This window comes from Erythrolamprus reginae, chromosome 6, assembly GCF_031021105.1.
Source record: "Erythrolamprus reginae isolate rEryReg1 chromosome 6, rEryReg1.hap1, whole genome shotgun sequence".
NCBI lineage: Eukaryota > Metazoa > Chordata > Lepidosauria > Squamata > Dipsadidae > Erythrolamprus > Erythrolamprus reginae.
In genome coordinates, this window is record NC_091955.1 from 91,312,784 (window position 1) to 91,340,053 (window position 27,270).

Sequence of the window (27,270 nt, forward strand, 5' to 3'; positions counted from 1 at the left end):
GGTTGGATTAGAAGACCTCCAAAGTCTGTTGTTGTTGTTGTTGTTGTTGTTGTTGTTGTTGTTCTTCTTCTTCTTCTTCTTCTTCTTCTTCTTCTTCTTCTTCTTCTTCTTCTTCTTCTTCATCATCATCATCATCATTATTATTACTATGTTACTGTTACTATTATTATTATTATCATCATCATCATTATTTATTTATTTATTGGATTTGTATGCCGCCCCTCTCCGTAGACTCGGGGCAGCTAACAACAGTAATAAAAACAGCATATAACAATCCAATATTAAAACAGTTAAAAACCCTTATTATAAAAACCAAACATACATACAGACATACCGTGCATAAAATTGTAAAGGCCTAGGGGGAAAGAGTATCTCAGTTCCCCCGTAGCCTGGTGGCAGAGATGGGTTTTAAGAAGCTTACAAAAGGCAAGGAGGGTGGGGGCAATTCTAATCTCTGGGGGGAGTTGGTTCCAGAGGGCCGGGGCCGCCACAGAGAAGGCTCTTCCCCTGGGTCCCGCCAATCATCATCATCACATGGATGATTGAGAATCTCCAGACATTCAACTTCAGCAACTTCTTGATGTGTGGACTTCCCAGGATTCCCTAGTGTTTTTAGCCCTCTTATTTTTTGGTTCTTGTAGCAAAGTTCAGAGAGGATACACTCTGTTCTGTGGTTACGGGGGATAAGTCTGTGTTCCTCCCGCTGTCCTTACCACTTTCTATAGACTGGGACGATTGAGAACATCCTGTCCTATTGCATTACTGCCTGGTGTTTGGAAGCATTACTGCTTCGGATAGGAAAGTGGTGCAGAGTGGTGAGGATGGCAGAAAAAATAATTGGTAGTTCACTTCCTTCTATCCAGGGCACGGGATATAAGCAATGCTTGATAAGAGTCTGCAGGATTGTTTGAGATGCTGCACATCCTCTTTGCGACCTTTTCCTTCTTACCTTCTGGGAAGGGGGTTCTTGGTACCCTAAACAGAACATCCAGGATTGAGCCACAGTTAGACTATCCACGATTGACCCCTCCAGGTTCCTAAGAGGTCAGTAAAGGGCGGGCATAAGTGCACTAATGTGCCTTCCGTCCCCTGTCCAATTGTCTCTCCTTTATCTCATATATCTTTTCTTCCTTTCATATATCGTCTCCTCTATTTTTATATCTTTTCTTCTATCCTTTTCTTTATATATATATTATTACCTGTCTATTCTCTTCAATGTGTATTGTGTATTGGACAAAATAAATAAATAAATAACGTTTTATTCCAGAAAACATCAACCTTGTGACTTCTCAAGCTTCCTCTTTCCGCTACGTATTCAAGATGGAATGATTGATATTTATATCTGTTTATATTTCAGGGTGTAGGTATTGACACATGTATGTATATAGCCTATCTATATGTGTGTTACGTATGTGTATGCTTTTTCAGAACAGGAAATAATTTCATTTTTAATGTATGCCAGTGTGCCCCACAAGGGAAAAAAATAACAGTAAAGGTTATCTTGGTTATTGGTTGGTTATTACCTATAAAGCCCTGCATTGCTTAGGACCAGGCTATTTACGGGACTGTCTCCTGCCACATACCTCACAGAGGCCTATTAGATCACACAGGGTTGGCCTTCTCTGGGTCCCGTCGACTAAGCAATGCAGGTTGACGGGCCTGTGGGGAAGAGCCTTCTCTGTGGTGGCCCCGGCCATTTGGAACCAACTACCCCCTGATGTCCGTACTGCTCCCACGCTACTGGCCTTCCAAAAAGCTGTGAAGACCTGGATTTGCCGGCAGGCCTTGGGAGCCATGACTGTTGTTGTTGTTGTTGTTGTTGTTGTTGTTGTCGTCGTCGTCATCATCATCATCATCATCAATTGGATTTATATGCCGCCCCTCTCCAAGGACTCGGGGCTGATTTTATTGGGGATTTTACAACATATAAAAAAGAAAACAATACAATATAGCAGCCTAAATCCAATTAATTTAAAACTAAATATACTAAATTTAATTTAAAAAACCAATCATACCCACTCAGACAATAACCACATATGACATTCATTAGTCAGGGAACTAGAGTCTAATTGCCCCAAGCCTGGCGGCATAGATGAGTCTTAAGACTCTTGTGGAAGGCGGGGAGGGTGGGGCCAGTACGAATCTCTGGAGGGAGCTGATTCCAGAGGGCCGGGGCCCCCACAGAGAAGGCTCTTCCCCTAGTTCCCGCCAAGGGACATTGTCTAGTTGATGGAACCTGTAGAAAGTAGAGTCTGTGGGATCTAACCGGTTGCTGGGACTCAGTGTCTAATCACGGCTGAACTATGAGTGATTGGTATATGTGAGTGTTTGGTTGGTATTATTTTTAAAGGGTTTATTAATAGTTAGTTTAATGAGGTTTTTAAGGGTTCATTCATTGTTAGTTTAACAGGGTTTTTTAAAACTATTCTTACTATTTATATTTGACTTTTTAAATATTGTATTGTAAAATTACAGTGGTACCTCTACTTACGAACTTAATTTGTTCCGTGACCAGGTTCTTAAGTAGAAAAGTTTGTAAGAAGAAGCCATTTTTCCCATAGGAATCAATATAAAAGCAAATAATACATGTGATTGGGGAAACCACAGGGAGGGTGGAGGCCCTGTTTCCTCCCAGAAGATTCCTAGAGAGGCCCCATGGAGGCTTCTCCCCGTCTTTACCAGCCGTTTCCTCCCAGGAGATTCCTAGAAAGACCCCACGGAGGCTTCTCACTGCCCTTTCTGGCCCTGTTTCCTCCCAGGAGATTCCTAGAGAGGCCCTATGGAGGCTTCTCTCCACCTTTTCCTGCCCTGTTTCCTCCCAGGAGATTCCTAGAGAGGCCCCACGGAGGCTTCTCCCTGCCTTTTCCGGTTACTGTTTCGGAGGCTTGGTTTTATAAGTGGAAAATGGTTGTTGAGAAGAGGCGAAAAAATCTTGAACACCCGGTTCTTATCTAGAAAAGTTCGTAAGTAGAGGCGTTTGTAGGTAGAGGTACCACTGTATTGTTGTAAGCTGCCCCGAATCCCCACGGGATTGGGTGGCATAGAAGTCAAAATAAATAAAATAAATAAATCTTACTCCATACTAAACCTCCTCATGGTCTTCTGCATTCTGCCTCTTAACAAAAGGAGTAAAGATACCCAGCCTTTTCTGATAGAGCTGGTGTTAAAACAGTCGGGCAAAGCACCATTTGTTCCTTAACAAATCTTTTCTGTAGAATGAAGGAGATCTGTATACCCCAGTTCTCCAAAAATGTAATTTTGATCTAAAAGGAACAGCGTTTGCTTTCAGCAACAGAACAATCCATGCTTAGAACAGCCCAGCTTAACAAACGGTGCCCAGCTAGTTTGCACAGAGCTCCTTTTATTTATTTATTTATTTTATTTATTTATTCATTTGTCCAATACACAAATATATAGGAAGAAAAATAGACATGTGATAATATAAAAGAGGGTGAAAGTGAACTTAGAGGAGAGGATATATGAAAGGAAGAGAATATATAAGATAGGAGAAAGAAAGGAAAGACAATTGGACAGGGGACGAAAGGCACACTAGTGCAATTATGTATGCCCCTTACTGGCCTCTTAGGAACCTGGAGAGGTCAATCGTGGAGAGTCTAAGGGAGAAATGTTGGGGGTTAGGGGTTGACACAATTGAGTCCGGCAATGAGTTCCACTCTTCAATAACTCTATTGTTGAAATCATATTTTTTACAGTCAAGTTTGGAGCGGTTCGTATTAAGTTTGAATCTGTTACGTGCTCTTGTGTTATTGCGGTTGAAGCTGAAGTAGTCATTGACCGGTACGATGTTGCAGCATATGATCTTGTGGGCAATGCTCAAATCGTGTTTTAGGCGCCGTAGTTCTAGGCTTTCTAGGCCCAGGATTGTTAGTCTATTTTAGTAGGATATTCTGTTTCGAGTGGAGGAGTGAAGGGCTCTTCTGGTGAAATATCTTTGGACATTTTCAAGGGTGTTGATGTCTGAAATGTGGTATGGGTTCCAGACATATGAGCAGTAGTCTAGTATAGGTCTGGCAAAAGTTTTGTAGGCTCTTGTGAGTAGTGTGAGATTGCCTGAGCAGAAGCTGCGTAGGATCAGGTTAACAACTCTAGAAGCTTTTTTGGCGATTTTGTTGCAGTGGGCTTTAGCACTTAGGTCATTTAATATTAGTACTCCAAGGTCTTTTACAGAATGTGGGTTAGCAGTGAGAGATTGTTTATTCAGTTCGTATGTGCGGTTAGGATTCTTTTTGCCAATGTGGAGGGTAGAGCATTTGTTGGTTGATATTTGAAGTTGCCAGGTGTTAGACCAGTCTGAGACAAAGTTCAGATCTTTTTGGAGAGTGAGTGTGTTATCAGTGGTGTTGAAAAGTTTCACATCGTCGGCAAAAAGAACACAGTTGCTTTCAATATGGTCACAGAGGTCATTGATGTAGAGGATGAAGAGAGTAGGGCCTAGTACGCTTCCCTGGGGAACACCGCTTATGATGGGCGGGGGTGGAGTTAAACAATGTTAAACAGGTTAAACAATGCTGTGGTTCAGGGTTACTCAGCCACAGCAATTTTAAGATGTGGAGATTTCAACTCCCAGAATTCCCCAACCGGCCGTCGGGATTTGCAAACCGGATCTTGCAAGCCAACTGTGATTGCAAGAAGTAGCATAGTGGTTAGAATGCAGTATTGCAGCCTGATTCTGCCAAATGCCAGCAGTTCGATTCTCACCAGGCTAAGGTTGACTCAACCTGCCATCCTGCCGAGGTTGGTAAAATGAGAATCCAGATTCTCATTACGCTGACTCTATAAACCACGTAGAATAGAATAGAATAGAATAGAATAGATATTGGAATGTAGAATAGAATAGAATTCTTTATTGGCCAAGTGTGATTGGGCACACAAGGAATTTCAGCTTCCCCGAGTCCTCGGAGAAGCTCGGCATACAAATTTATTAATAAAATAAATCTAATTAATAAATGTGTCTTTGGTGCATATGCTCTCAGTGTACATAAAAGAACATATACATTTGCAGGAATCATGAGGTACAACACTTAATGATTGTCATAGGGGTCAAATAAGCAATGAGGAAACAATATTAATAAGAATCTTAAGGATACAAACAACAAGTTACAGTCATGCAGTCATAAGTGGGAGGAAATGGGTGATAGGAATGATGGGGGAAAACTAATAGTAATAGTAGTGCAGACTTAGTAAATAGTTTAACAGTGTGGAGGGAATTATTTGTTTAGCAGAGTGATGGCGTTCGGGGGAAAATGTTCTTGTGTTTAGTTGTCTTGGTGTGCAGTGCTCTAAACCACTTAGACAGGGCTGTAAAGCACTATGAAGCGATACATAAGTATAAGTGCTAATGCTATTATTCAATACATAAATTAAACAATGGTTTAATTTACTTGATGGCTTCGTCAGGTTACCCTGTTGCAAACTTTAGGACCCCTTCCGTCCCTTTATTGTAAGTCAACATTGTCATTGTTGACTTACAGTAACACCTGGGAAAATAACTTTCAACCTACACTTGCTCCTCCTACTTACAATCACGGCAGCATTTCGCACAGTCACGACTGTCAATTAATTGACAATCAATTTCACATGCTGTTGTGCACATTCAACTTTGTACAGAACAAAGTATTCAATGAGAATATTTCATTCATTCAGATCTAGGATGTGTTCTTTGAGTGTTCCCTTTATTTTTTTGAACAGTATATATATATACTTCTCAATATATATCATACAATATTGAAACTTGCCAAAGCGATTATATTTACAAAGGGAACAACAGTATCTAATCTCCCCAGTCAATGTATACCACAGTTCTTGGGAACTCCAACATGTTAAATGCTTAAAGTATCCAATCTTTAGAAAACAAAGGTGTGTCTAATCGCTGTTTGTACTTAGCAAAAAATCTTAGCGCTAGGCTGTTCACTGGATTGTAAAAACAAAATAAAACTTTTCACTAGAGCAGTTTAAAAATAGAAAAACCAAGTGATTTCTTTTAATGGAATTATGGGATTGATTAGGGATGCTTTTACCCTGAAAAGGTAAAACTTTCTCTGTTCAGTCGTGTCCGATTCTAGGGCTTGGTGCTCATCTCTGTTTGTTTGTTTATTTATTTATTTATTTATTATTTTCTTTTACAAATTCAATATACAGTGATACCTTGTCTTACAAACTTAATTGGTTCTGGGACGAGGTTCTTAAGGTGAAAAGTTTGTAAGACGAAACAATGTTTTCCATAGGAATCAATGGAAAAGCAATTAATGCATGCAAGCCCAAAATTCACCCCTTTGCCAGCCGAAGCGCCCGTTTTTACACTGCTGGGTTTCCCCTGAGGCTCCCCTCCATGGGAAACCTTACCTCTGGACTTCTGTGTTTTTGCGATGCTGCAATTTCACTGAGGCTCCCCTCGCTGGGAAAGCCCACCTCCAGACTTCCTTGCCAGTGAAGCGCCTGTTTTTGCGCTGCTGGTATTCCCCTGCTGGTATTCCCCTGCAACATCGCAAAAACACAGAAGTCTGGAGGTGGTGTTTCCCATGGAGGGGAGCTCAGGGGAATCCCAGCAGCGCAAAAATGGGTGCTTTGCTGGCAATGGAAGTCCGGAGACGGTGCATCACAGTGGTGGCGGTGGGTTTGTAAGGTGAAAATAGTTTGTAAGAAGAAGCAAAAAAATCTTAAACCCTGGGTTTGTATCTCGAAAAGTTTGTATGACGAGGCGTTTGTAAGACGAGGTATCACTGTACACATACCTTGAAATAATCACTGATATACATATACATACTTTTAAAACAATCAATCATAAATCAGTATCCTGCTTTGCACCAATTTTCCATTTCATTTCTTCAGTCTCTTTTGTACTCCCCGCCTCTACCTTTCTCTCCTCTTCCTACTTTCTTACTCCTCTCCTCCTCCTCTTCTTTCCCTCCAGCCATCTATCTTCTCTTCCTCTTCTGCTTTCTTCCACTTCTTCTCTTCCTTCTCTTCTGCTCTCCCTTCACTTCATCTCTGTCTATTGGCCAAGGGAGCCAGCGTTGTCTGAAGACAATTTTCGTGGTTACGTGGTGACTATACGCAAAAGTGCATGGAACACTGTTCCCTTCCCACCGAAATGGTACCTATTTATCTGCTCGCATTTGCATGCTTTCGAACTGCTAGGTGAGGGGTAGCTGGAGCAAGGAGCCTCAGGTCTCAAACCCGGGCTGTCAGTTTTCCAACTGACAGGCTCATGTCTTTAACCGCTGAACCATGACACACAAGTGTTTGTTAGTACAGTGGTACCTCTTCTTACGAACTTAATTTGTATGTATGTTTGGTTTTATAATAAGGGGGGGTGATTGTTTTTTGTTTAGTTGTTTTAGTATTGGATTGTTAGATGCTGTTTTTTTATCACTGTTAGCCTCCCTGAGTCTACGGCGGCATACAAATTCAATAAATAAATAAATAAATAAATAAATAAATAAATAAATAAATAAATAAATAAATAAATAGTTCGTTCGTTCGTTCGTTCGTTCGTTCGTTCGTTCATTCATTCATTCATTCATTCATTCATTCATTCATTCCGTGATCAGGTTTGTAAGTAGAAAGGTTCATAAGAAGAAGCAATTTTCCCCACAGGAATCAATGTAAAAGCAAATAATGCTTTTACATTCACCCCTTTTGCCTTGCACTGCTGGGAATCTCCGCCTCTGGACTTCCGTTGAAAGGCCGAAGCGTCCGTTCTTGCGTTGCTGGGATTTCCCTAAGCCTCCCCCCACTGGGAAACCCCACCTCCGGACTTCCGTTGCCAGCCGAAGCACCCGTTCTTGCATTGCTGGGATTTCCCTAAGCCTCCCCCCACTGGGAAACCCCACATCCGGACTTCCGTTGCCAACCGAAGCACCCGTTCTTGCGTTGCTGGGATTTCCCTAAGCCTCCCCCCACTGGAAAACCCCACCTCCGGACTTCCGTTGCCAGCTGAAGCGTCCGTTCTTGCGTTGCTGGGATTTCCCTGAGCCTCCTCCCACTGGGAAACCCCACCTCCGGACTTCCGTTGCCAACCGAAGCACCCGTTCTTGCGTTGCTGGGATTTCCCTAAGCCTCCCCCCACTGGGAAACCCCACCTCCGGACTTCCGTTGCCAGCCGAAGCGTCCGTTCTTGCGTTGCTGGGATTTCCCTGAGCCTCCCCTCGCTGGGATTCAAAGCAGCACCAGCAAAAATGAAGGGGATCCCAAAAACCATCCCAATTCCTCAAGCGGCCCCATGGCAAAATTAATTGCCTGCCCCTGCTCCAGCGGCTTCCCTGGAGCCTGCATAGGGCAAAAATGCCCTCCTCCATCCCCAGAGACCCTCCAGAAGCCAAAAATGCCCTCCCAGAGCCTCCATGCAAGGCAAAAATCAGCTGGCTGGGTGCGCACGTGTGCTGGAGCTGAGCTAGGGCAACGTCTTGCATGCCAGCAGATATGGCTCCATGTGCCACCTGTGGCACCCGTGCTATAGGTTCGCCATCACTGCCCTAACCCTAACCCTAGTTTCCAGGTGACATTGTTTGCATACTTTGGAATTTGAGTAATGCACTGAAAATTAACTGAATTAAGTTTAATAGGGACAATCTTGATAATGTTGGACTTCCTAAGGATGCCTCTTGAGTTAGTGTAGTGCCGATTTGCGGACAATAAATGATGGACTGGATTTAGAGACTTTGAAAACCGGGCAGTGAAAATGAATTTCCGAATTCTTTTGCCTTCTTTTCTTCCTGCCTGGTTCGTGGGTCCCAGAAACATTGTCTGAATTCCTTCTGCAGCAAAGAATTCAGGAAGATGCTGGCGGTTTAGAATGTGAACATCGCCCCCTGGTGTTCATCCTTAGAATAGCTCGATATCTTCGGAACAATGTTCAAATCCACCTAGCAGTTTTCAACCTGTGGGTCACGACCCCTTTGGGAGAGCCAATGACCCTTTCACAGGAGTCGCCTAAGACCACCGGAAAGGAAAACACATATTTGCAATGGTCTTAGGAACCGAGACACCGCTTCTCTGGACACAAACTGTTTCACCCTCAAGACGCTGCAATAGAGCAGTGTTTCCCAACCTTGGCAACTTGAAGATATCTGGACTTCAACTCCCAGAATTCCCAAGCCAGCATTCGCTGGCTGGGGAATTCTGGGAGTTGAAGTCCAAATATATTTGAGTTGCCATGGTTAGGAAACGCTGCAAGAGCATCACACACCAAGGCAACTAGACACAAGAGCAGTTTTTCCCCAAACGCCATCACTCTGCTAAACAAAAAAATTCCCTTAACACTGTCAAACTATTTACTAAGTCTGTACTACTATTACTACTGATTTTTTCTCATCATTCCTATCACCCATCTGCTCCAGATTAGGACTGTATGACTGTAACTTGTTGCTTGTATCCTTAAGATTTTTATTAATATTGATTGTTTCCTGATTTCTTATTTGACCCCTATGACAATCATTAAGTGTTGTACCTGATGATTCTGGACAAATGTATCTTTTCTTTTATGTACACTGAGAGCATCTGCACCAAAGACAAATTCCTTGTGTGTCCAATCACACTTGGCCAATAAAGAATTCTATTCTATTCTATTCTATTCCTATCCGTCTCCAGGCGGATCCACCTACATGTAAATACACTGGAAAAAAAGGGAACCTCTAAGCATGCGCAGAAGCTGAATTTACAGGACTGCGCATGCATCGCTATCTTGTTTTCAGCTTTTTTTGTTTGCAATTTTTTTAAAAAAAAATCAGCATTGCACATACATAGGTGTGAAAGGCACATGTGTACCTGTTAGCTTGTCTCGGTTAGCTAGAAACATAGAAACATAGAAGACTGAAGGCAGAAAAAGACCTCATGGTCCATCTAGTCTGCCCTTATACTATTTCCTGTATTTTATCTTAGGATGTATATGTTTATCCCAGGCATGTTTAAATTCAGTTACTGTGGATTTACCAACCACGTCTGCTGGAAGTTTGTTCCAAGGATCTACTACTCTTTCAGTAAAATAATATTTTCTCATGTTGCTTTTGATCTTTCCCCCAACTAACTTCAGATTATGTCCCCTTGTTCTTGTGTTCACTTTCCTATTAAAAACACTTCCCTCCTGAACCTTATTTAACCCTTTAACATGTTTAAATGTTTCGATCATGTCCCCCCTTTCCCTTCTGTCCTCCAGACTCTACAGATGGAGTTCATGAAGTCTTTCCTGATACGTTTCATGCTTAAGACCTTCCACCATAGCTAGGCTATGAAACCTTTGACAACACCGAGCAGAGAATTTTAACAGAGCGTGGATGTGTGATAAAGCCAAGACACAGAGTTAAATAAGTACATTAACTCTTTAAATGCAAGTTTGGTACAAGTGTACAATATGTAGTTTACAATGACAATCTCTAACAACCATGTACCCTGTACTAACAGTACCCATGAGGCACAGCCACACAGCACAGCAAACCAGCAGCGAGGTAAATTAGAACCCACGCCTGAATTTGCTAATAATTTTATTATTTTATGCTTGGGGGTCACCACAACATGAGGAACTGTAATAAAGAGGTCAGGACAATAGAAAGGTTGAGAACACTTGACCTACCGTGTTTCCCCGATAGTAAGCCCCCCCCGATTGTAAGACATATGCGGGGTTTCAGGGGGGTCGGCTAATATAAGTCATACCCCGAAAGTAAGACATATGTCTTACTTTCGGGGAAACACGGTACGATATGCCGGAGAGCCGGAGAAGGGGGCGTCCGGACCCCCCCACCCCCAGCAGAAGCCAAGGGGGGGTTCCTTTCAAGCGGCGTTGGGCGAAAGAGGGCGGGCAGCCAGCAGCAGAAGGCGAGAGGTGCCTCCTTCTCCGGCTCTCCGGCAGATCGAGCGCGCGAAGAGGCACCTCTCAACTTCCGCCGCTGCTGGCCGCCCTCTTTCGCCCAGCGTCGCTTCGGAAGCCGCCGAATGCCGTCAGGGGGGCGCTTGGCGACCGCCTCTCCGTTCGCCAAGTGCCGCTCGCCAAGCGCCCCCCTGACGGCGTTCGGCGGCTTCCGAAGCGACGCTGGGCGAAAGAGGGCGGTCAGCAGCGGCGGAAGGTGAGAGGTGCCTCTTCGATATGCCGGAGAGCCGGAGAAGGGGGCACCTCTCGCCTTCTGCTGCTGGCCGCCCACCCTCTTTCGCCCAGCGCCGCTTGAAAGGACCCCCCCCTTGGCTTCTGCTGAGGGTGGGGGGGTCCGGATGCCCCCTTCTCCGGCTCTCCGGCATATCTCAGAAGCCAAGGGGGGGGTCCTTTCAAGCGACGTTGGGCGAAAGGGCGGGCGGCCAGCAGCAGAAGGCGAGAGGTGCCTCCTTCTCCGGCTCTCTGGCAGATCGAGCGCGCGAAGAGGCACCTCTCACCTTCCGCCGCTGCTGGCCGCCCTCTTTCGCCCAGCGTCGCTTCGGAAGCCGCCGAATGCCGTCAGGGGGGCGCTTGGTGACCGCCTCTCCGTTCGCCAAGTGCCGCTCGCCAAGCACCCCCCTGACGGCGTTCGGCGGCTTCCGAAGCGACGCTGGGCGAAAGAGGGCGGCCAGCAGCGGCGGAAGGTGAGAGGTGCCTCTTCGATATGCCGGAGAGCCGGAGAAGGGGGCACCTCTCGCCTTCTGCTGCTGGCCGCCCGCTTTCGCCCAGCGCCGCTTGAAAGGACCCCCCCCTTGGCTTCTGCTGGGGGTGGGGGGGGTCCGGACGCCCCCTTCTCCGGCTCTCCAGCATATCGCAGAAGCCAAGGGGGGGGTCCTTTCAAGCGGCGCTGGGCGAAAGAGGGCGGGCGGCCAGCAGCGGCGGAAGGTGGGAGGTGCCACTTCGCGCGCTCGATCTGCCAGAGAAGGAGAAAGAAAGAGGTCGGGTTGTGTGAAAGAGGGTTGGGGGAAGGGGAGACGTAAGATGTGTTGTTTTTTTTTTTTGCAACGCCGCTCAAAAGGTGCCTTGGCTGGAAGAGTAGCTGGTTTCCAGGGCATAAACTGGCTCGCTTCCGGGGATGGTAATGTAAGACATACCCCGAAAGTAACACATAGTGGGGCTTTTGGGGGTAAAAAGAAAGTAAGACATGGCCTTACTATCGGGGAAACACGGTAGCAGGAAGAGTTGCTAAAGAAATAGGGGGAATTGTCATTCAGGAACATCTGAAGGGCCAGCATCTTTCCGTATTTATTTTATTTACTTATTTGTCAAACATGTACAGGATAGTAGTAGGTAAAAAGTAATGATAAAAGAGGACAATAGGACAGGGATGGTAGGCACTGTGGTGCGCTTATTTATTTATTAGATTTGTATGCCGCCCCTTTCCGTAGACTAACAACAATAATAAAACAGCATATGACAAATCTAATATTTAAAATAACTAAAAAACCCTTATTAAAAAGCAAAACATACACACAAACATACCATGCATAAATTGTATAGGCCTGGGGGGGAAAGCAAGGAGGGTGGAGGCAGTTCTGATCTCTGGGGGGAGCTGGTTCCAGAGGGTCGGGGCCGCCACAGAGAAGGCTCTTCCCCTGGGTCCCGCCAAACGACATTGTTTCATCGACGGGACCCGGAGAAGGCCAACTCTGTAGGACATAACTGGTGATTTGTGCGGCTTATGCACTCCTCTTACAGACCTCTTAGAAACGGGGAGGCATTGATGGGCTCCTACAGGAACGCAGTTCTGGTAGCAAAATTTGGAGCTCCACCCCAGAGTACCCAATTTGCACTGCAAGGTGTTGAAACAAAATGCATAAGCCACACCCACAGTGTGGAAAGTAAAAATTTTGGTAGCCGTTCACTGCGGGGAGGGGTCGACTGTAGACAGTCTAAGGTTAAAGTTTTGGGGGTTTGGGGTCAACTATAGACAGTCTAAGGTTAAAGTTTTGGGGGGTGTGGGGAAGAAACCACAGAGTCAGGTAGTGAATTCCAGGTATTAGAGGTTCCTTGGAAATGTTTCTTTCAAGAATGGAACCAGTTGGGTTTGCGTTTAGAAACGAAGGCCTCAATCCCTTCCTGTCCATCCTTCAGGGCCAGGTTCTCCACCATGACCTGGGAAGCTATCTGGTAGGCCGTGCTAATGTCATGTTCCATCTGTTTGTAAAAAGTGGCCTTCCCCAAAGCTAACACGGCCCGGCTGCTTTGGCAAATCTTTTGGGCAATTTTCAAGGTTTCGTTGTCCAGCTGGTCCTCAGGTACAACTCGGCTGATGAGTCCGTGGAGAAGGGCATCCTGAGCTGTCATGGGCTCTCCGGTGAAGAGGATCTCCAGTGCCACCTGCAAGAAAACACCTGAGCTATGGAGACTTTGATGTTCAACATCTGGCTCATTTCAAAGTTCTAACGGGCAGATACAAGCTAGGAATAGCAATAGTATTAGCAAGAGCTGGGGTGGCGCAGCAGGTAGAGTGCTGTACTGCAGGCCACTGAAGCTGACTAGATCTGAAGGTCAGCGGTTCAAATCTCATCACCGGCTCAAGGTTGACTCAGCCTTCCATCCTTCCGAGGTGGGTCAAATGAGGACCCGGATTGTGGGGGCAATAGGCTGGCTCTGTTTAAAAGTGCTATTGCTAACATGTTGTAAGCCGCCCTGAGTCTAAGGAGAAGGGCGGCATAAAAATTGAACAAATAAATAAATAAATAATAAATAACATTTAGACTTATATACCACTTCATAGTACTTTTATAGCCCTCTAAGCAGTTTACAGAGTCAGCCTATTGCCCCCAACAATCTGGATCCTCATGTTACCCATCTCGGAAGGATGGAAGGCTGAGTCAACCTTGAGCCGGTGGTGAGATTTGAACTGCTGAACTACAGCTGGCAGTGAAGTAGCCTGCAGTGCTGCACTCTAACCCCTGTGCCACCTGGCTCTTTAACAATAACAATACAACATGCACACAACATATAACAATGTGCCCAGTGTTCTTAGTGCCCGCACCACCCGACAACTTTCATACCCTTCCACCAAAATGGGGGCATATTTTGTATACAGTGGTACCTCTAGATACGAGCTGCTCCACATGCGATTATTCTAAGTTACGAGCTGCGACGCGAGCGAAATTTCTGTTCGACACCCGAGCTCAAATTTGGGATACGAGCCGAGCTTCAGAATGCTACCGCTAGTTGGTGCATCGCCTCTCTGACCTAGAATCCCCTTGCTTCCGGTTATCTCGGCCATTCGCACGTGTTAGCGCGCAAAACAAAGTTTTATACAATTTAACTATGGAATTGTTGTTTTGTTTATGTTTATGATAGTTTAAGAAAGTGTTGTTTACGTAGCCTACAGTACACAGCCGCACTCGTCTATCGCCAAGGTAAGGTTACTGTACCGTGTTTTATACATTTTCTTATTGTATTTTGTACATTTCTCTTTTCATTATTCACTTTATTGTTTATTTATATGTGTTGCATGTACATTTATTAATTAAAAACATGTATTTTTTCATAATTTAGGCTAACTTTGGGACTTTTTTGAGGGCTGGAACCAATTAGAATTATTTACATTAATTCAAACCCCCAACACTTTACCCTTAGATTATCTACGGTTGACCTATCCAGATTCCTAAGAGGTCAGTAAGGGGCGAGTACAAGTGCACTAGAGTGCCTTCCGTCCCCTGTCCTATTGCTCTCCTATATCTCCTATACCTTTCTTCTATTCCTATATCTCTTCTTCTATTCTTTCATTGATATGTTCTATTACTATATCTTCTTTTCTATTATTTTTTAGATATATTTTACTATGAGTATCTCCTCTATAACCTTCATCATGTATTTTACTATGTGTATATATATATATATATATATACCCCCACTAAATCCCTCATTGTGTATTGGACAAAATAAATAAATAAATAAAATAAATAAATAAATATGGGGAAAATTTGTTCGAGATACGAGTTGATCTACTTACGAGCTCGGGTCTGGAACGAATTAAACTCGTATGTCGAGGTACCACTGTATACCATTTTAACTCAAGAGCAATATATCTATTTACATATTACAAAGTGATTCCAATTTATTACTTGTAGCTTGGTCTCGAATTTCTATGGACTACATATCCTCTTACCTTGTCCCATCCTCCCCTCATTTCCCACAGATCAGTTTCAGTGCATTTTAATAATTGGGAGGAGTTGGTGTGATTACATTTAAGAAATCTTTCTGGCATTAATATACTGCCACATTTCTCCGATTATCTGCTATTTCTATGGGTCAGGCACATATCACAGAAATACACAGCAAATAGTGTAAACCATTTTCACTGTTTGCTGGGAGGCAGATTTTTTTGTCCCTCTTGTTTTTTTTAAAAAATTATTTATTTATTTATTTATTTGTTTGTTTGTTTATTTATTTATTTATTAGATTTGTATGCTGCCCCTCTCCGAAGACTCGGGGCGGCTAACAACAATTAAAAAAGACAATGTAAACAAATCTAATATTAAAAATAATCTAAAAAACCCCAATTTAAAGAACCAATCATACATACAAGCATACCATGTATAAATTCTATAAGCCTAGGGAGAAGGGAAAATTTCAGTTCCCCCATGCCTGACGACAAAGGTGGGTTTTAAGGAGCTTGCGAAAGGCAAGGACGGTGGGGGCAACTCTGATATCTGGGGGGAGCTGGTTCCAGAGGGTCGGGGCCGCCACAGAGAAAGCTCTTCCCCTGGGTCCCGCCAAACGACATTGTTTAGTCGACGGGACCCGGAGAAGGCCAACTCTGTGGGACCTAACCGGTCGCTGGGATTCGTGCGGCAGAAGGCGGTCCTGGAGATATTCTGGTCCGATGCCATGAAGGGCTTTATAGGTCATAACCAACACTTTGAATTGTGATCGGAAACTGATCAGCAACCAATGCAGACTGCTGAGTGTTGGTGTAACATGGGCATATTTGGGAAAGCCCATGATTGCTCTCGCAGCTGCATTCTGCACGATCTGAAGTTTCCAAACACTCTTCAAAGGTAGCCCCATGTAGAGAGCATTACAGTAGTCGAACCTCGAGGTGATGAGGGCATGAGTGACTGTGAGCAGTGACTCCCAGTCCAGATAGGGCCGCAACTGGTGCACCAGGCGAACCTGGGCAAACGCCCCCCTCGCCACAGCTGAAAGGTGTTTTCCTCTCCCAAAACTAAGGTGCGTCTTATACTCCAAAAAATACGGTACCTTTTTAGGCAGGGATCTTCCGATGGCTACTGCGGGTGTTGAGCAGAAGAGACCCACGTTCACTCCGGGGGTGGCAAACCTGGACTTCTCGCTAGCCACGGCAATGTCACAGCTGGCCACCAGTTGGCAACCGGCCGCTGTGGCAAGGCCATTGACTTTGGCGATCACAGGCACAGGGAGCTTTGGAAGCAACGTCATGACCTGTTGGGAAGGGTTTGGAAAAGAAAGGAAACGAGAGATGTCTCACTTTTAACGCATGGAGAACAAAAGAAGGGATAGTTCCACTTTCACCCTATGTTAGATCACATCTGGAATACGATGGTCCAGCCCTGGTCAACACAAGTCAAGGACCCTGTGTCAGGATCGCTGCCTACCTGATGCAATATTCCAAATTGCAGAAAGAAAGAAGAATTGTAAAACTGCTTAGTCCTGGTGAATATGCAAATCGTAATGTACTCAGATTGGCTGACAAAAGTATATATACATAATGCACCTTTGCATAGGTGTGGCTTGTGGCTTGGCTTGAAGGTATTGTGGCTTCTTGTCCTACGTTCAGGTGCTTTGGAGAATAGGTTGACTCCTTCTTCTTTGTGGCAACTCCTGAGATACTGGAACACTGCTATCATGTCTCCTCTGGTCCTTCTTTTCATTAAACTAGACATACACAATTCCTGCAACTGTTCGTCATATGTTTTAGCCTCCAGTCCCCTCATCATCTTTGTTGCTCTTCTCTGCACTCTTTCTAGAGTCTCCACATCTTTTTTACATGGTGGCAACCACAATTAAAGTCCACAAGTCTTAAAGTTACCAAATTTGGACACCCCTGATTTTAAAGTGAACATAAGATTTTGCATTGTTTTTACCCTGTGCGTTTGGGATTTTTACAGTTTTTGAATTTTTTATCTTTTATTTTGTACGCTACCCTGAGTCCACTGGAAAAGGGCGGTCCAATAAATAGATAGATAGATAGATAGATAGATAGATAGATAGATAGATAGATAGATAGACAGAGAGAGAGAGAGATTAGATAGATTAGATAGATAGATAGATAGATAGATAGATAGATAGATAAATAGATAGATAGATAGACAGACAGACAGACAGACAGACAGACAGGAGAGAGAGAGAGATTAGATAGATAGATTAGATAGATAGAGATAATAGGTAGATAGATAGATAGATAGATAGATAGATTAGATTAGATAGATAGAGATAATAGGTAGATAGATAGATAGATAGATAGATAGATAGATTAGATAGAGATAATAGGTAGATAGATAGATAGATAGATAGATAGATAGATAGATAGATAGATTAGATAGATAGATAGATACATAGACACATAGATAGATAAATAAATAAATTTTGGCGCACAAGGAGAGAGAGAGAGAAGTGAGCCACTCGTAGAAATAAGAGCAAATAACTCACCTCCGAACAGGTTTTAAAGATGTCCATGTGCTGCTTTGGGTCTTCCTTTGGAGTCAATTCCTTCAGGTCATGTCCAGAGGAGAACACCGGACCCTCAGCTGCAGAGAAGATTTGTTTTTTTAAAAAAGGAGATATTTACACAGGATGCCACAATGACCTCGCTCACACAACACATTGAACTAGAACATGCTTAACCATGTTCTACAGAAAAATAAACCAGTATTGTGTTTGCATGACATGTTAAAAAATGATTTACTAGCCATCATGGTTGGATTGTGGACAGTGAAAGGCTGCAATTTTTTTTTACTACCACACTGTGGGCGTGGCTTATTTTGTGGGTGTGGCTTGCCGGCCATGTGACCATATGGGAGTGGCTTGACGATCATGTTACGGGGTGGCTTAAAGGTCATGTGACTGGCTTAAAGGTGGCCAACTTGACGTCACTCACGTCAAGAGTTTTGGTTGGGGTTAGGGTGCCTTGTCTCTCCTCACTTCAAAGAAATACAATTTCCCTCTCTATTTACTATTACTAAACATCCAAAATATATTATTTAATTCTATGTATATATGCCATATGTGTACATACATATTACACACAGGCATACAAAAATATACATTATCTACTATATAAACTGTATGTGTATGTACACACACGCATACACACACACACACACAGCTCTTTTAAAATTATACACATTCAACCTCATTGACTGCAATAACTAAACAATGTCGGTTGGCGGGCCCCAGGGGAAGAGCCTTCTCTGTGGCGGCACCGACTCTCTGGAACCCCAGAGATTAGGACTGCCCCTACTCTTCCTGCCTTCCATAAACTCCTTAAAACCCACCTTTGCCGTCAGGCATGGGGGAATTGAAACACCTCCCCCGGGCATGTTCAATTTATACATGGTATGCTTGTGTGTGTGTCTGTTAGTATATGGGGTTCTTTTAAATCTTTAAATATTTTAAAGTTATTTGGATTATTTATGATTTGTTCTATCTTGTTGTGAGCCGCCCCGAGTCTTCGGAGAGGGGCAGCATACAAATCTAAATAATAAATAAATAAATAAATGAATGAATGAATGAATGAATGAATGAATGAATGAATGAATAAATAAATAAATAAATAAATAGGAAAAACATACCCAGAGCCCAGAAGGGAAAAAAAAAGAAAAAAATTCAAAATGTTTCTAGTGGTTCTGAGTACCTGACCATACCCATAGGAGCCCATCACTGCCCTAGACAGAGTCTCTGCTTCAGAGAAATGATAGTTAGACGGAAATGATTGAGAAGAAGCTTCTGCCAAATTCTGTCCTTATTTCATTTTCGATCGTGAATGAATAACCTACCGGAAATGATAATGACGCGCAAATCCGTGCTGTCAACATCGTGCAAAATATCCCGACGGAGGGACTTGAGCATGGAGAGGGAGAGCGCATTCCTTTTCCCAGGGTTGCTCAGAACGATGTTCCTGTAAAGAAAAAATAATGCTGATAAGATGTTGTTAATGTAGGAGCAGAGTAATCCTTGTTTACCAAGGTTTTGAACACACAGAAACGTTTAGATTGAGATTAGTTGTGAATAACTACTCAGTCACACAGAGATATACAGTGGTACCTCTACTTAAGAACTTTTCCAGATAAGAACCAGGTGTTCAAGATTTTTTTTGCCTTTTCTCAAGAACCATTTTTTACTTAAGAACCCAAGCCTGGAAAAATTTCCGAGGAAATTTGAGAGCGGCACGAAGGCCCGGCCAGTTTCCTGCCATTCCCCCTTTAATCCTGGCCTTCTGGGCTGCCAGAGGAGCCTTTTGGTGGTGTTTAAGGAGGCTTTGGCAGTCCAGAGAGAACAAAGCATTTTCCTTTCTCTGGGCGCTTGGAGAGGGAATAAACCTCTGCCAGCGCCCAGAGAAAAGAAACGCTCCCTTCGCTCTGGGCAGCCGAGGAGTCACCACAGTGAAGGAAAGGCGTGGCTACAAAGAGAGCGAGAGGAGAGGGGAGCCCTTCAGCATGGGAAGGAAGAGGAAGCAGGTAGCAGCAGCAGCAGCCAGTGTATGGGAGGCAGTCTCGTGCCGGGTGTATTGGAGACGCGTGCTCCTTCTCCCCACTTCTTTTTCTTTTTAGCCTTAAAGTTTTGGAATTTTTTGATTCCCCTCACCTCACCTTCTTCCTCCTCTTCTTCTTCCTCCTCCTCCCACCCAAATTCCCAGCTTTTATTTCTTTTCTTATAGGTTTGCACGCATTATTTGCTTTTACATTGATTCCTATGGGAAAAATTGCTTCTACTTAAGAACATTTCTACTTAAGAATCTGGTCACGGAACAAATTATGTTCTTAAGTAGAGGTACCACTGTACTAAGTTAAATTGAAGTTTACTTTGAGAAATAACATATTCTGATAAGTAGTCTAAAGTCATACACATACGAAGTCAGAATAACAATCCAAATATTACCAAGTACATAGTTTTTCATACCAGTTGTCTGTGTCGTAATGAGTAAACAAAGATATCAAACCTAAACACATTTTAGCTATAATGCATGACTACAATACAGAGAGATTGCAGTGAGTAGCCTGACAAAGAGAAACAAAGAGAAATAAACTAGGAACTCTAGCTCCCTCTTGTGGCAGTCTGCAACAGCGGCAGCCAATATATTGCCAATCCAACAGTCATGGACACAGTCCTAACAGATGTCATGGAAAGCAATTTGGTAGGAATGAGAATCTGTAGAGATTGTCAGTCATCCTGCTTAGGGCCCTCCAACCTTGGCAACTTCAAGACTTGTGGACTTCAACAAGCTTTGCTGGCTGAGGAATTCTGGGAATTGAAGTCCACAAATCTTAAAGTTGCCAAGGTTGGAGATTTGTGATCCTGGCCATGGGTTGTCCTAAAGGTGCTTTTTCAGGAGGCAACTGGACTTTCTTGTTTTCTTGTCTTTTGAATATGTTTTGCTTCTTCAGCTCTGACTGGATGGTGGGCAATGGAAGGATTTATATTCCTTGCAGACAGCTGATCATTTGAGATCAAATATACAGTACAGTATTTTGCAAGCTGGGAACATTTTTCTGCCTGAATGAGGCCTAGGAATTGATTTGGCCCCTAAACCAATCAAGACATGATTTGCAAATGGATTTTGCAAAGGGTTTTTTTCTGGTTTTGAGGTCATCTCAAAAGAATAGCTTCCCTGATAATCAACTGGGCTCACTTTGGAATCACTTTTCTCCACTCTAAATTTCATCCACAATTAGAAACATAGAAACATAGAAGACTGTCGGCAGAAAAAGACCTCCTGGTCCATCTAGTCTGCCCTTATACTATTTCCTGTATTTTATCTTAGGATGGATCTATGTTTATCCCAGGCATGTTTAAATTCAGTTACTGTGGATTTACCAACCACGTCTGCTGGAAGTTTGTTCCAAGGATCTACTATTCTTTCAGTAAAATAATATTTTCTCACGTTGCTTTTGGTCTTTCCCTCAACTAACTTCAGATTGCGTCCCCTTGTTCTTGTGTTCATTTTCCTATTAAAAACAATTAATTCATTCCCCCCCCCCTTTCAGCTTCCTTCCCTTGACCAGTTCATTCCGCTCACTTGTTTAGAAACTGATTATGATCTTAACATTTCCAAAAAAGGAATTTCTGGTTTATGCACTATTAGTTATTAATTAATTGTGCTGGGGGGAGAGGCTGTTTTTGAAGGGAAAAAAACCCTGCTTGCTAAATTTGCAGTTGGTAAACTTGACCTTATGGGAAAAACAGGAGGTGTTTTAAAATGCTATGTGATTCCATTCCAAATATCTAGTTAATGGTTTAATGGCTTGCATTGACGCAGATACTGTAAAAATATACTTCAGTGCAGCTAGTTCTTGACTTATAACCCATTCATTTACAAAGACACTATTCAAAGTTACAAGTGGAGAAAAAAAAAGTGACTTACAACTAGTCCTTGCACTGTGATCAAAATTCGGGCATTTGACAATGTCCGGATATACAGTGGTACCTCTACTTACGAACTTAATTCATTCTGTGACCAGGTTCTTAAGTAGAAAAGTTTGTAAGAAGCAACTTTTCCCATAGGAATCAACGTAAAAGCAAATAATGCGTGCAATTGGGGAAACCACAGGGAGGGTGGAGGCCCTGTTTCCTTCCAGAAGATTCTTAGAGAGTCCCCACAGAGGCTCCTCCCCACCTTTTCTGGCCCTGTTTCCTCCCAGGAGATTCCTAGGGAGGCCCCACGGAGGCTTCTCAGTACCACTGTACTGAGATACGCAGCAAGATATTAGATACCAGAATTTATATTGTGGCAATTCAGGAACCAGTTCAGATAAATAACAGAGACACTTTTGTAGAAAAACAATAGTGAACAGTTTTACAGGGCAAGTAAAATATTTTTTGTCTTAGTCTTCTATTTACAGGAACAAATTTTACTTTAACTATATGCAGTAAAGCTTACTTACACATAGATATTAAACTGCAGGGGCTGCAGGGACCCAAGGGGGGGGGGCTGCCCTCCCAATTCAATCCTATCCTATCCTGAATTCTATCCTATTCTGAATCTTATCCTTTCCTTTGTCTTTCCTTTCGTCTTTTTCTCTTTCCTCTCCTTTTCTCTTTCCTTTCCCTGTTTTTCATTTATTTATTTATTTATTTATTTATTTATTGATTGATTGATTGATTGATTTGATTTGATTTGTATGCCGCCCCTCTCCGTAGACTCAGGGTGGCTCACAACAGCAATAGAACAATTCATAACAAATCTAATAATTTAAAAAACATTTTAAAACCCCCATTATTAATCAAACATACATACAAACATACCATACATAAATTATATAGGCCTGGGGGAGATATCTCAATTCCCCCATGCCTGACAGCAAAGGTGGGTTTTAAGGAGTTTATGGAAGGCAAGGAGGGTGGGGGCAGTTCTAATCTCTGTGGGGAGCTAGTTCCAGAGTTGGGGCCGCCACAGAGAAGGCTCTTCCCCTGGGCCCCGCCAAATGACATTGTTTTGTTGATGGGACCCGGAGAAGGTCCACTCTATGGGACCTAACCGGTCGCTGGGATTCGTGCGGCAGAAGGCGGTCCCGGAGATATTCTGGTCCGGTGCCATGAGGGGCTTTTTAGGTCATAACCAACATTTTGAATTTTGACACTTTGAATTGTGACCTTACCTCCTTCCTTTCCCTTTCCTCTCCTCTTACCTTATCTTTACCTGTTTTTTCTTTTCTTTCCTTGTTTTTCCTTTCCTTTCCCTTCCTCTTTTCCTTTTCTTTCCCTCTTTTCTTCCCTCTCTCCTTTCCTCTCGTCGCCACCCCTATCATATCCTAACCATTCTATGACTATTCTGCTCTAATCCGGATCCTCCCATTCCCTGCCACACCTGATGCCTTCACTCTGCCACACGCGGGTGAGCTTCCCTTGCTGCCCGTCGGCCGCGGGGCCTGCGGGGTGGCCGGTCGAAGCAGTCCGGCTGGCCAGCACGAACCGCGCCAGCTTCGCTCCGCCGAGCCCTCCTCGGACGGCCACGGCGGCCATAGCTCCTCGCAGCGGTGCAGAGCGGAGGAGCGGTTCAAGGGGGCCCCCTGCTGGCCAGACGCGGAATGGCGCGTGGAGAAAAAGAGGCCGCGCTGCTGTGGCGAGGTTTTGCATCGCGCGGAAGGGAGGGGGGGGGGGGGGGGAACGCCAAACAAACTCGCGCGGAGTTTGCTCGTTGGACGGGTTATGCACTTTTCTGGTTGCGAGGCGAGCATGTATCGGAGGAACCCACTCCGATCGGGGCCGAAGGGGGCCGCGTGTCGTGTGAGCCCAGTCAACACGCGTGTTTCTTCAGCAAACTTGGCACGGTTTCGCCTCACGCGTCGATGAGCCACTGCCCTTTCAAAGGCAAAAAGTTTGGATTAGCAGGACGCGCCAGAGATAAGAGTTTGATTATAATTGAAAATACACTGCTCAAAATAATAAAGGCAACACTTAAACAGCACAATATAACTCCAAGTAAATCAAACTCCACTTAGGAAGCAACACTGATTGACAGTCAATTTCACATGCTGTTGTGCAATTGAATACTGTGCAAATGAAATATTCAATGATAATATTTCATTCATTCAGATTTAGGATGTGTTATTTGAGCGTTCCCTTTATCTTTTTGATCAGTGTATATATTAACTTTAAGAATCTTAAATATGAATCTTACTCCAGTACTTCTACCAACAAACTCATCGTCACTTTGTGAGTGTGATGGGCATTGTCAAGAGTTGATATATAAAGAGTTGAGTAGATCAATAAATATTTATTTTATGTATTTATCGTTTTAATAAATAAATATTATTTTTCTTATCCTCTCAGAGTCACTTTGGATAGGGAGATGGACAGCACATGACTGTAACAAATCAATAAATAAACAGTAAGTCAATCTTACTCCATTACTTCTACCGACACACCAAACTTGTCACTTTGTGACTGATGGGTGGTGTCCAGATTTTATATATAAATATACACAAATAAATATTTTATTTATTTATTTATTGATTTAATAAATATATACTTATCCTTATTTCTTATCCCCCCAGAGTCACTTTGGATAGGGAGATGGACAGCATATGACTGTAACAAATCAATAAATAAAACAATAAGTCAATCTTACTCCAGTACTTCTACGGACAGACCAAACTCGTTGTCACTTTGTGACTGTGATGGGTGGTGTCCAGATTTTATATATAAAATATACACAAATAAATATTTATTTTATTTACTTATTGATTTAATAAATAGATACTATTTTTCTTATCCTCCCACAGTCACTTTGGATGGGAGATGGACAGCACATGAATGTAACAAATAAATAAATAAGCAATAAGTCAATTGTGGTTTGTCCTCGCCTTCTTCTGGAATGCTCTCTTAGAGAGGGTGCCAGAGGTTTTGGCCAGAGGTGTCGTGTTTTCTTTCGGTGATACAGGTTTAGCTGCCACTGACTCAACGATCCTTAGAGGTCAGTGGAGTTTCTGTTTCCCTCCTGTTTTTCATGCTCTTGTTTTGTTCTAAAGCAGGTGACCTCAGCAATGGCAAAGAAATAAAAGGCTTTATTCAGTCGATTCTTCCCCTGGAGGAGAGAGCGAAGATACAGGGATGGGCTGCTGGTTACGCAGACCGGTACAAAACTCTAGTTGGAAAAATGGGAGCTGCACGCACAGCTGTGTGTCTGACATGCGCACATGTGCCTCCGCATAAGATTTGGCTTCTGCACATGTGCAAGTGAAATCTCATGTGAGGATGCTCGCGGTGAGCGAGATTTCAGCAAAATTTTGCCGGTTTTTTTTGCTTCTGCGCATGCGCGGGAAGCAAAAATATCGGCGAAAATCGCAGAAATCTTGCTCTCGCACACGTCCTCACATGAGATTTTGCTTGCTGTGCATGCGCAGAAACCGAATCTCACACCAAGGGGAAGATGCCTAGAGTCCTTTGGAAATTGGGCAGCATATAAGCACAATGAATGAATGGATGGATGGATGGATGGATGGATCAATCAATCAATCAATCAATCAATCAATCAATCAATCAATCAATCTGAAGCTTTTGCCCATATCCAAAGTTGGGTTTCCTCTGTGTTCCCGTTGGTGGCTGAATGTATCATGCATGGCAGTGGGTTAAATAAACAGATTATGATTATATTCACTTTTTTCACAACCCTCTACCTTTCACAAAATAAAGTTTCAGGCAAGTTTTCGAAACAAAAGGAAACCAGCCTTTAAAAAAAAAAATCAGCTAGATAGAATCGCTCATCTTTCTGTTTGCTTTTCGAATGACTGTGTAAGAATTACAGTATTTAACTTTATTTTAGATTCTTTATGCTTAAGTGCAATGACAGAAGGGCTGATCCTTAAAGTGAGGCATTTATTTTAAATCAACGTTCTTCAAACACGGCACATATAAGAAAGATGGACTTCAACTCCCAGATGCCCTCAGCCAACAGGGCAGCCTTCGGAATTCTGGGAATTGGAGTCCATAGCGAGCAACATCCTGCTGCAGCTCTTCGCGCCAAGAGGCGGAGCATCACCTCGCTTTTAACTGAAGATGGGAGAGAGGCTGAGAAAGAGCGGGCTTTGCCACGCCGGCTCGCCCCTCGCTGGCCGCCGTAGGCTCCTTGGAATGCAAAATGGCGCCCTGCTTTGGGAACGCCCTCGAAGCTGCCAGGCGGTGGCGTGCGGCCAAGAGCCGAGGCTTTCCCTGGCCCGAGCCCGGCGGGCGGGGGAGCGTTGTCATGGCAGCAAGGAGTAGGTGTCACACCGGGCCACTTCCTGGTTGGAGGCCAAGGTCCCGGCCCCTGAGCTTGGAAAAGCACCACCGCGGGGCGGCGGTGGAAGCGGACGCAGACGCGGGGAGGAGGTGAAGGCCGAGACGCGCGAGGTGAGCGGACTGGGAAGCCGAAGAAGCTCCCCCGAGGAGCTGTTTCCCCCCATTATGCTTTGGATCCGGCCAGCGTGGAGAGGGGCGGAGGTGGCAAAGTGGACCCTTCCATTCTTGGAAAGGGGGGGTTGGATACGCGCGCGAGGGGCTGCTTCCTGACGGCGGCGCGGGAGGCGTGGCCAAGGCAAAGGGGCGGGGAAAGCGCCCCTTTCTTCGGCATTGGGCCCTTCCCCCCCTTTTAAGGGAGGCGTGGGGCCGGGCTGAGGCTCGCCCCTATCTCCGGCCCTCCTCATTTGAAAAGAGGGGGAGGCTCCCCTGCCCTCCATTCACGGTGGGTTTGAGGTAGGGGGGTGGGCAGGGGGACCCTCTGGTGATCACCGAGGGTGGGGGGGGGGACAGGGGAGCAGCAGCAACTTAGGCTGTGCCTGCCTTGCAGGGAGGGTTGGCTGGGCAGAGGGGGGTCCTGAAGGGAGGGGGGTTTGCAGGAGCAGAGGGAGGTTGGGGGGGCAGGGGGACCCTCCCATTTGTGTGTATGTGGAACAGGGGAGCAGCAGCAATTTAATGGGTGTGTGTGCCTACCTTGCAAGGAGGGTTGGCTGGGCAGGGGGGGGGAGGGAACTCAGCTCCTGAAGGGAGGGGGGTCTGCAGGAGCAGAGGGAGGTGGGGGCGCTGGGGGATGGGCAGAGGGACCCTCTCGTTATCACCATGTGTATCTCTGAGTCTATGGAGAGGGGCGGCATACAAATCTAATGAATTAAATTAAATGGGGGGGGGAACAGATGATCACCATGTGTGTGTGTGTGGGGAGACGGGACCAGCAGCAACTTGGTGTGTGTGTTGTGCATGCCTTGCAGGGAGGGTTGGCTGGGAACAGGGCGGGGGGGGGGGATCGGCTTCTGAAGGGAGGGCAGGCCTGCAGGAGGAGAGGATGTGATGGGGCTGGGGGCCTTCCTTCCCCTTTTCCTCCTGGGGGAGGGAAAGGCGTTGTGGGTGGGTGGTGGCATCCTTAATGCTTTCTGAACTTAGCTGTTTCCCAGCGGGACGTTTCATGACCCAACTAGGTAACGCCATCGGTGCTGCTTGAGGAGTGAGATGCAAACTGAGAGCAAACACATTCTCTCCACACTTGAGATTTTCAAGAGGAGACTTTGCCATTTGTCTGACATCATATAGGGACTCCTGCTTGAGCGAGCGAACGGACTAGGTGACGTACAAGGTAGCAATAGCATTTAGACTTGTAGACTGCTTCCTAGTGCTTTTACATCCTTCTCTAAGCGGTTTACAGAATCAGCATATCCTAC

At 44.5% G+C, this 27,270-nt stretch overlaps 2 protein-coding genes across 3 annotated transcripts in view; one reads left to right on the forward strand and one right to left on the reverse strand.

Moving 5' to 3' along the window:
• Positions 1–12,245: 12,245 nt before the first annotated feature.
• On the reverse strand, positions 12,246–23,118 carry ECHDC3 (enoyl-CoA hydratase domain containing 3). Its single transcript, XM_070754880.1, has 5 exons — positions 22,947–23,118; positions 18,919–19,040; positions 17,573–17,670; positions 16,145–16,345; positions 12,246–13,261 (listed from the first exon to the last, which is right to left on the reverse strand). Exons 1-5 carry the CDS (start codon positions 23,099–23,101, stop codon positions 12,947–12,949), a joined length of 891 nt encoding a protein of 296 aa, XP_070610981.1. The 5' UTR covers positions 23,102–23,118; the 3' UTR covers positions 12,246–12,946.
• Positions 23,119–25,745: 2,627 nt separating this feature from the next.
• Positions 25,746–27,270, forward strand: part of USP6NL (USP6 N-terminal like) — a 153,412-nt gene continuing 151,887 nt past the window's right edge. Inside the window, exon 1 of one of the 2 annotated variants that reach the window (XM_070754387.1) lies at positions 25,746–25,969. The gene's annotated coding sequence lies outside the window, so the exon portion shown is untranslated. Of the gene's footprint in view, positions 25,970–26,146; positions 26,301–27,270 lie in introns of those variants that run through there. The other variant, XM_070754388.1, reaches the window with a different exon arrangement.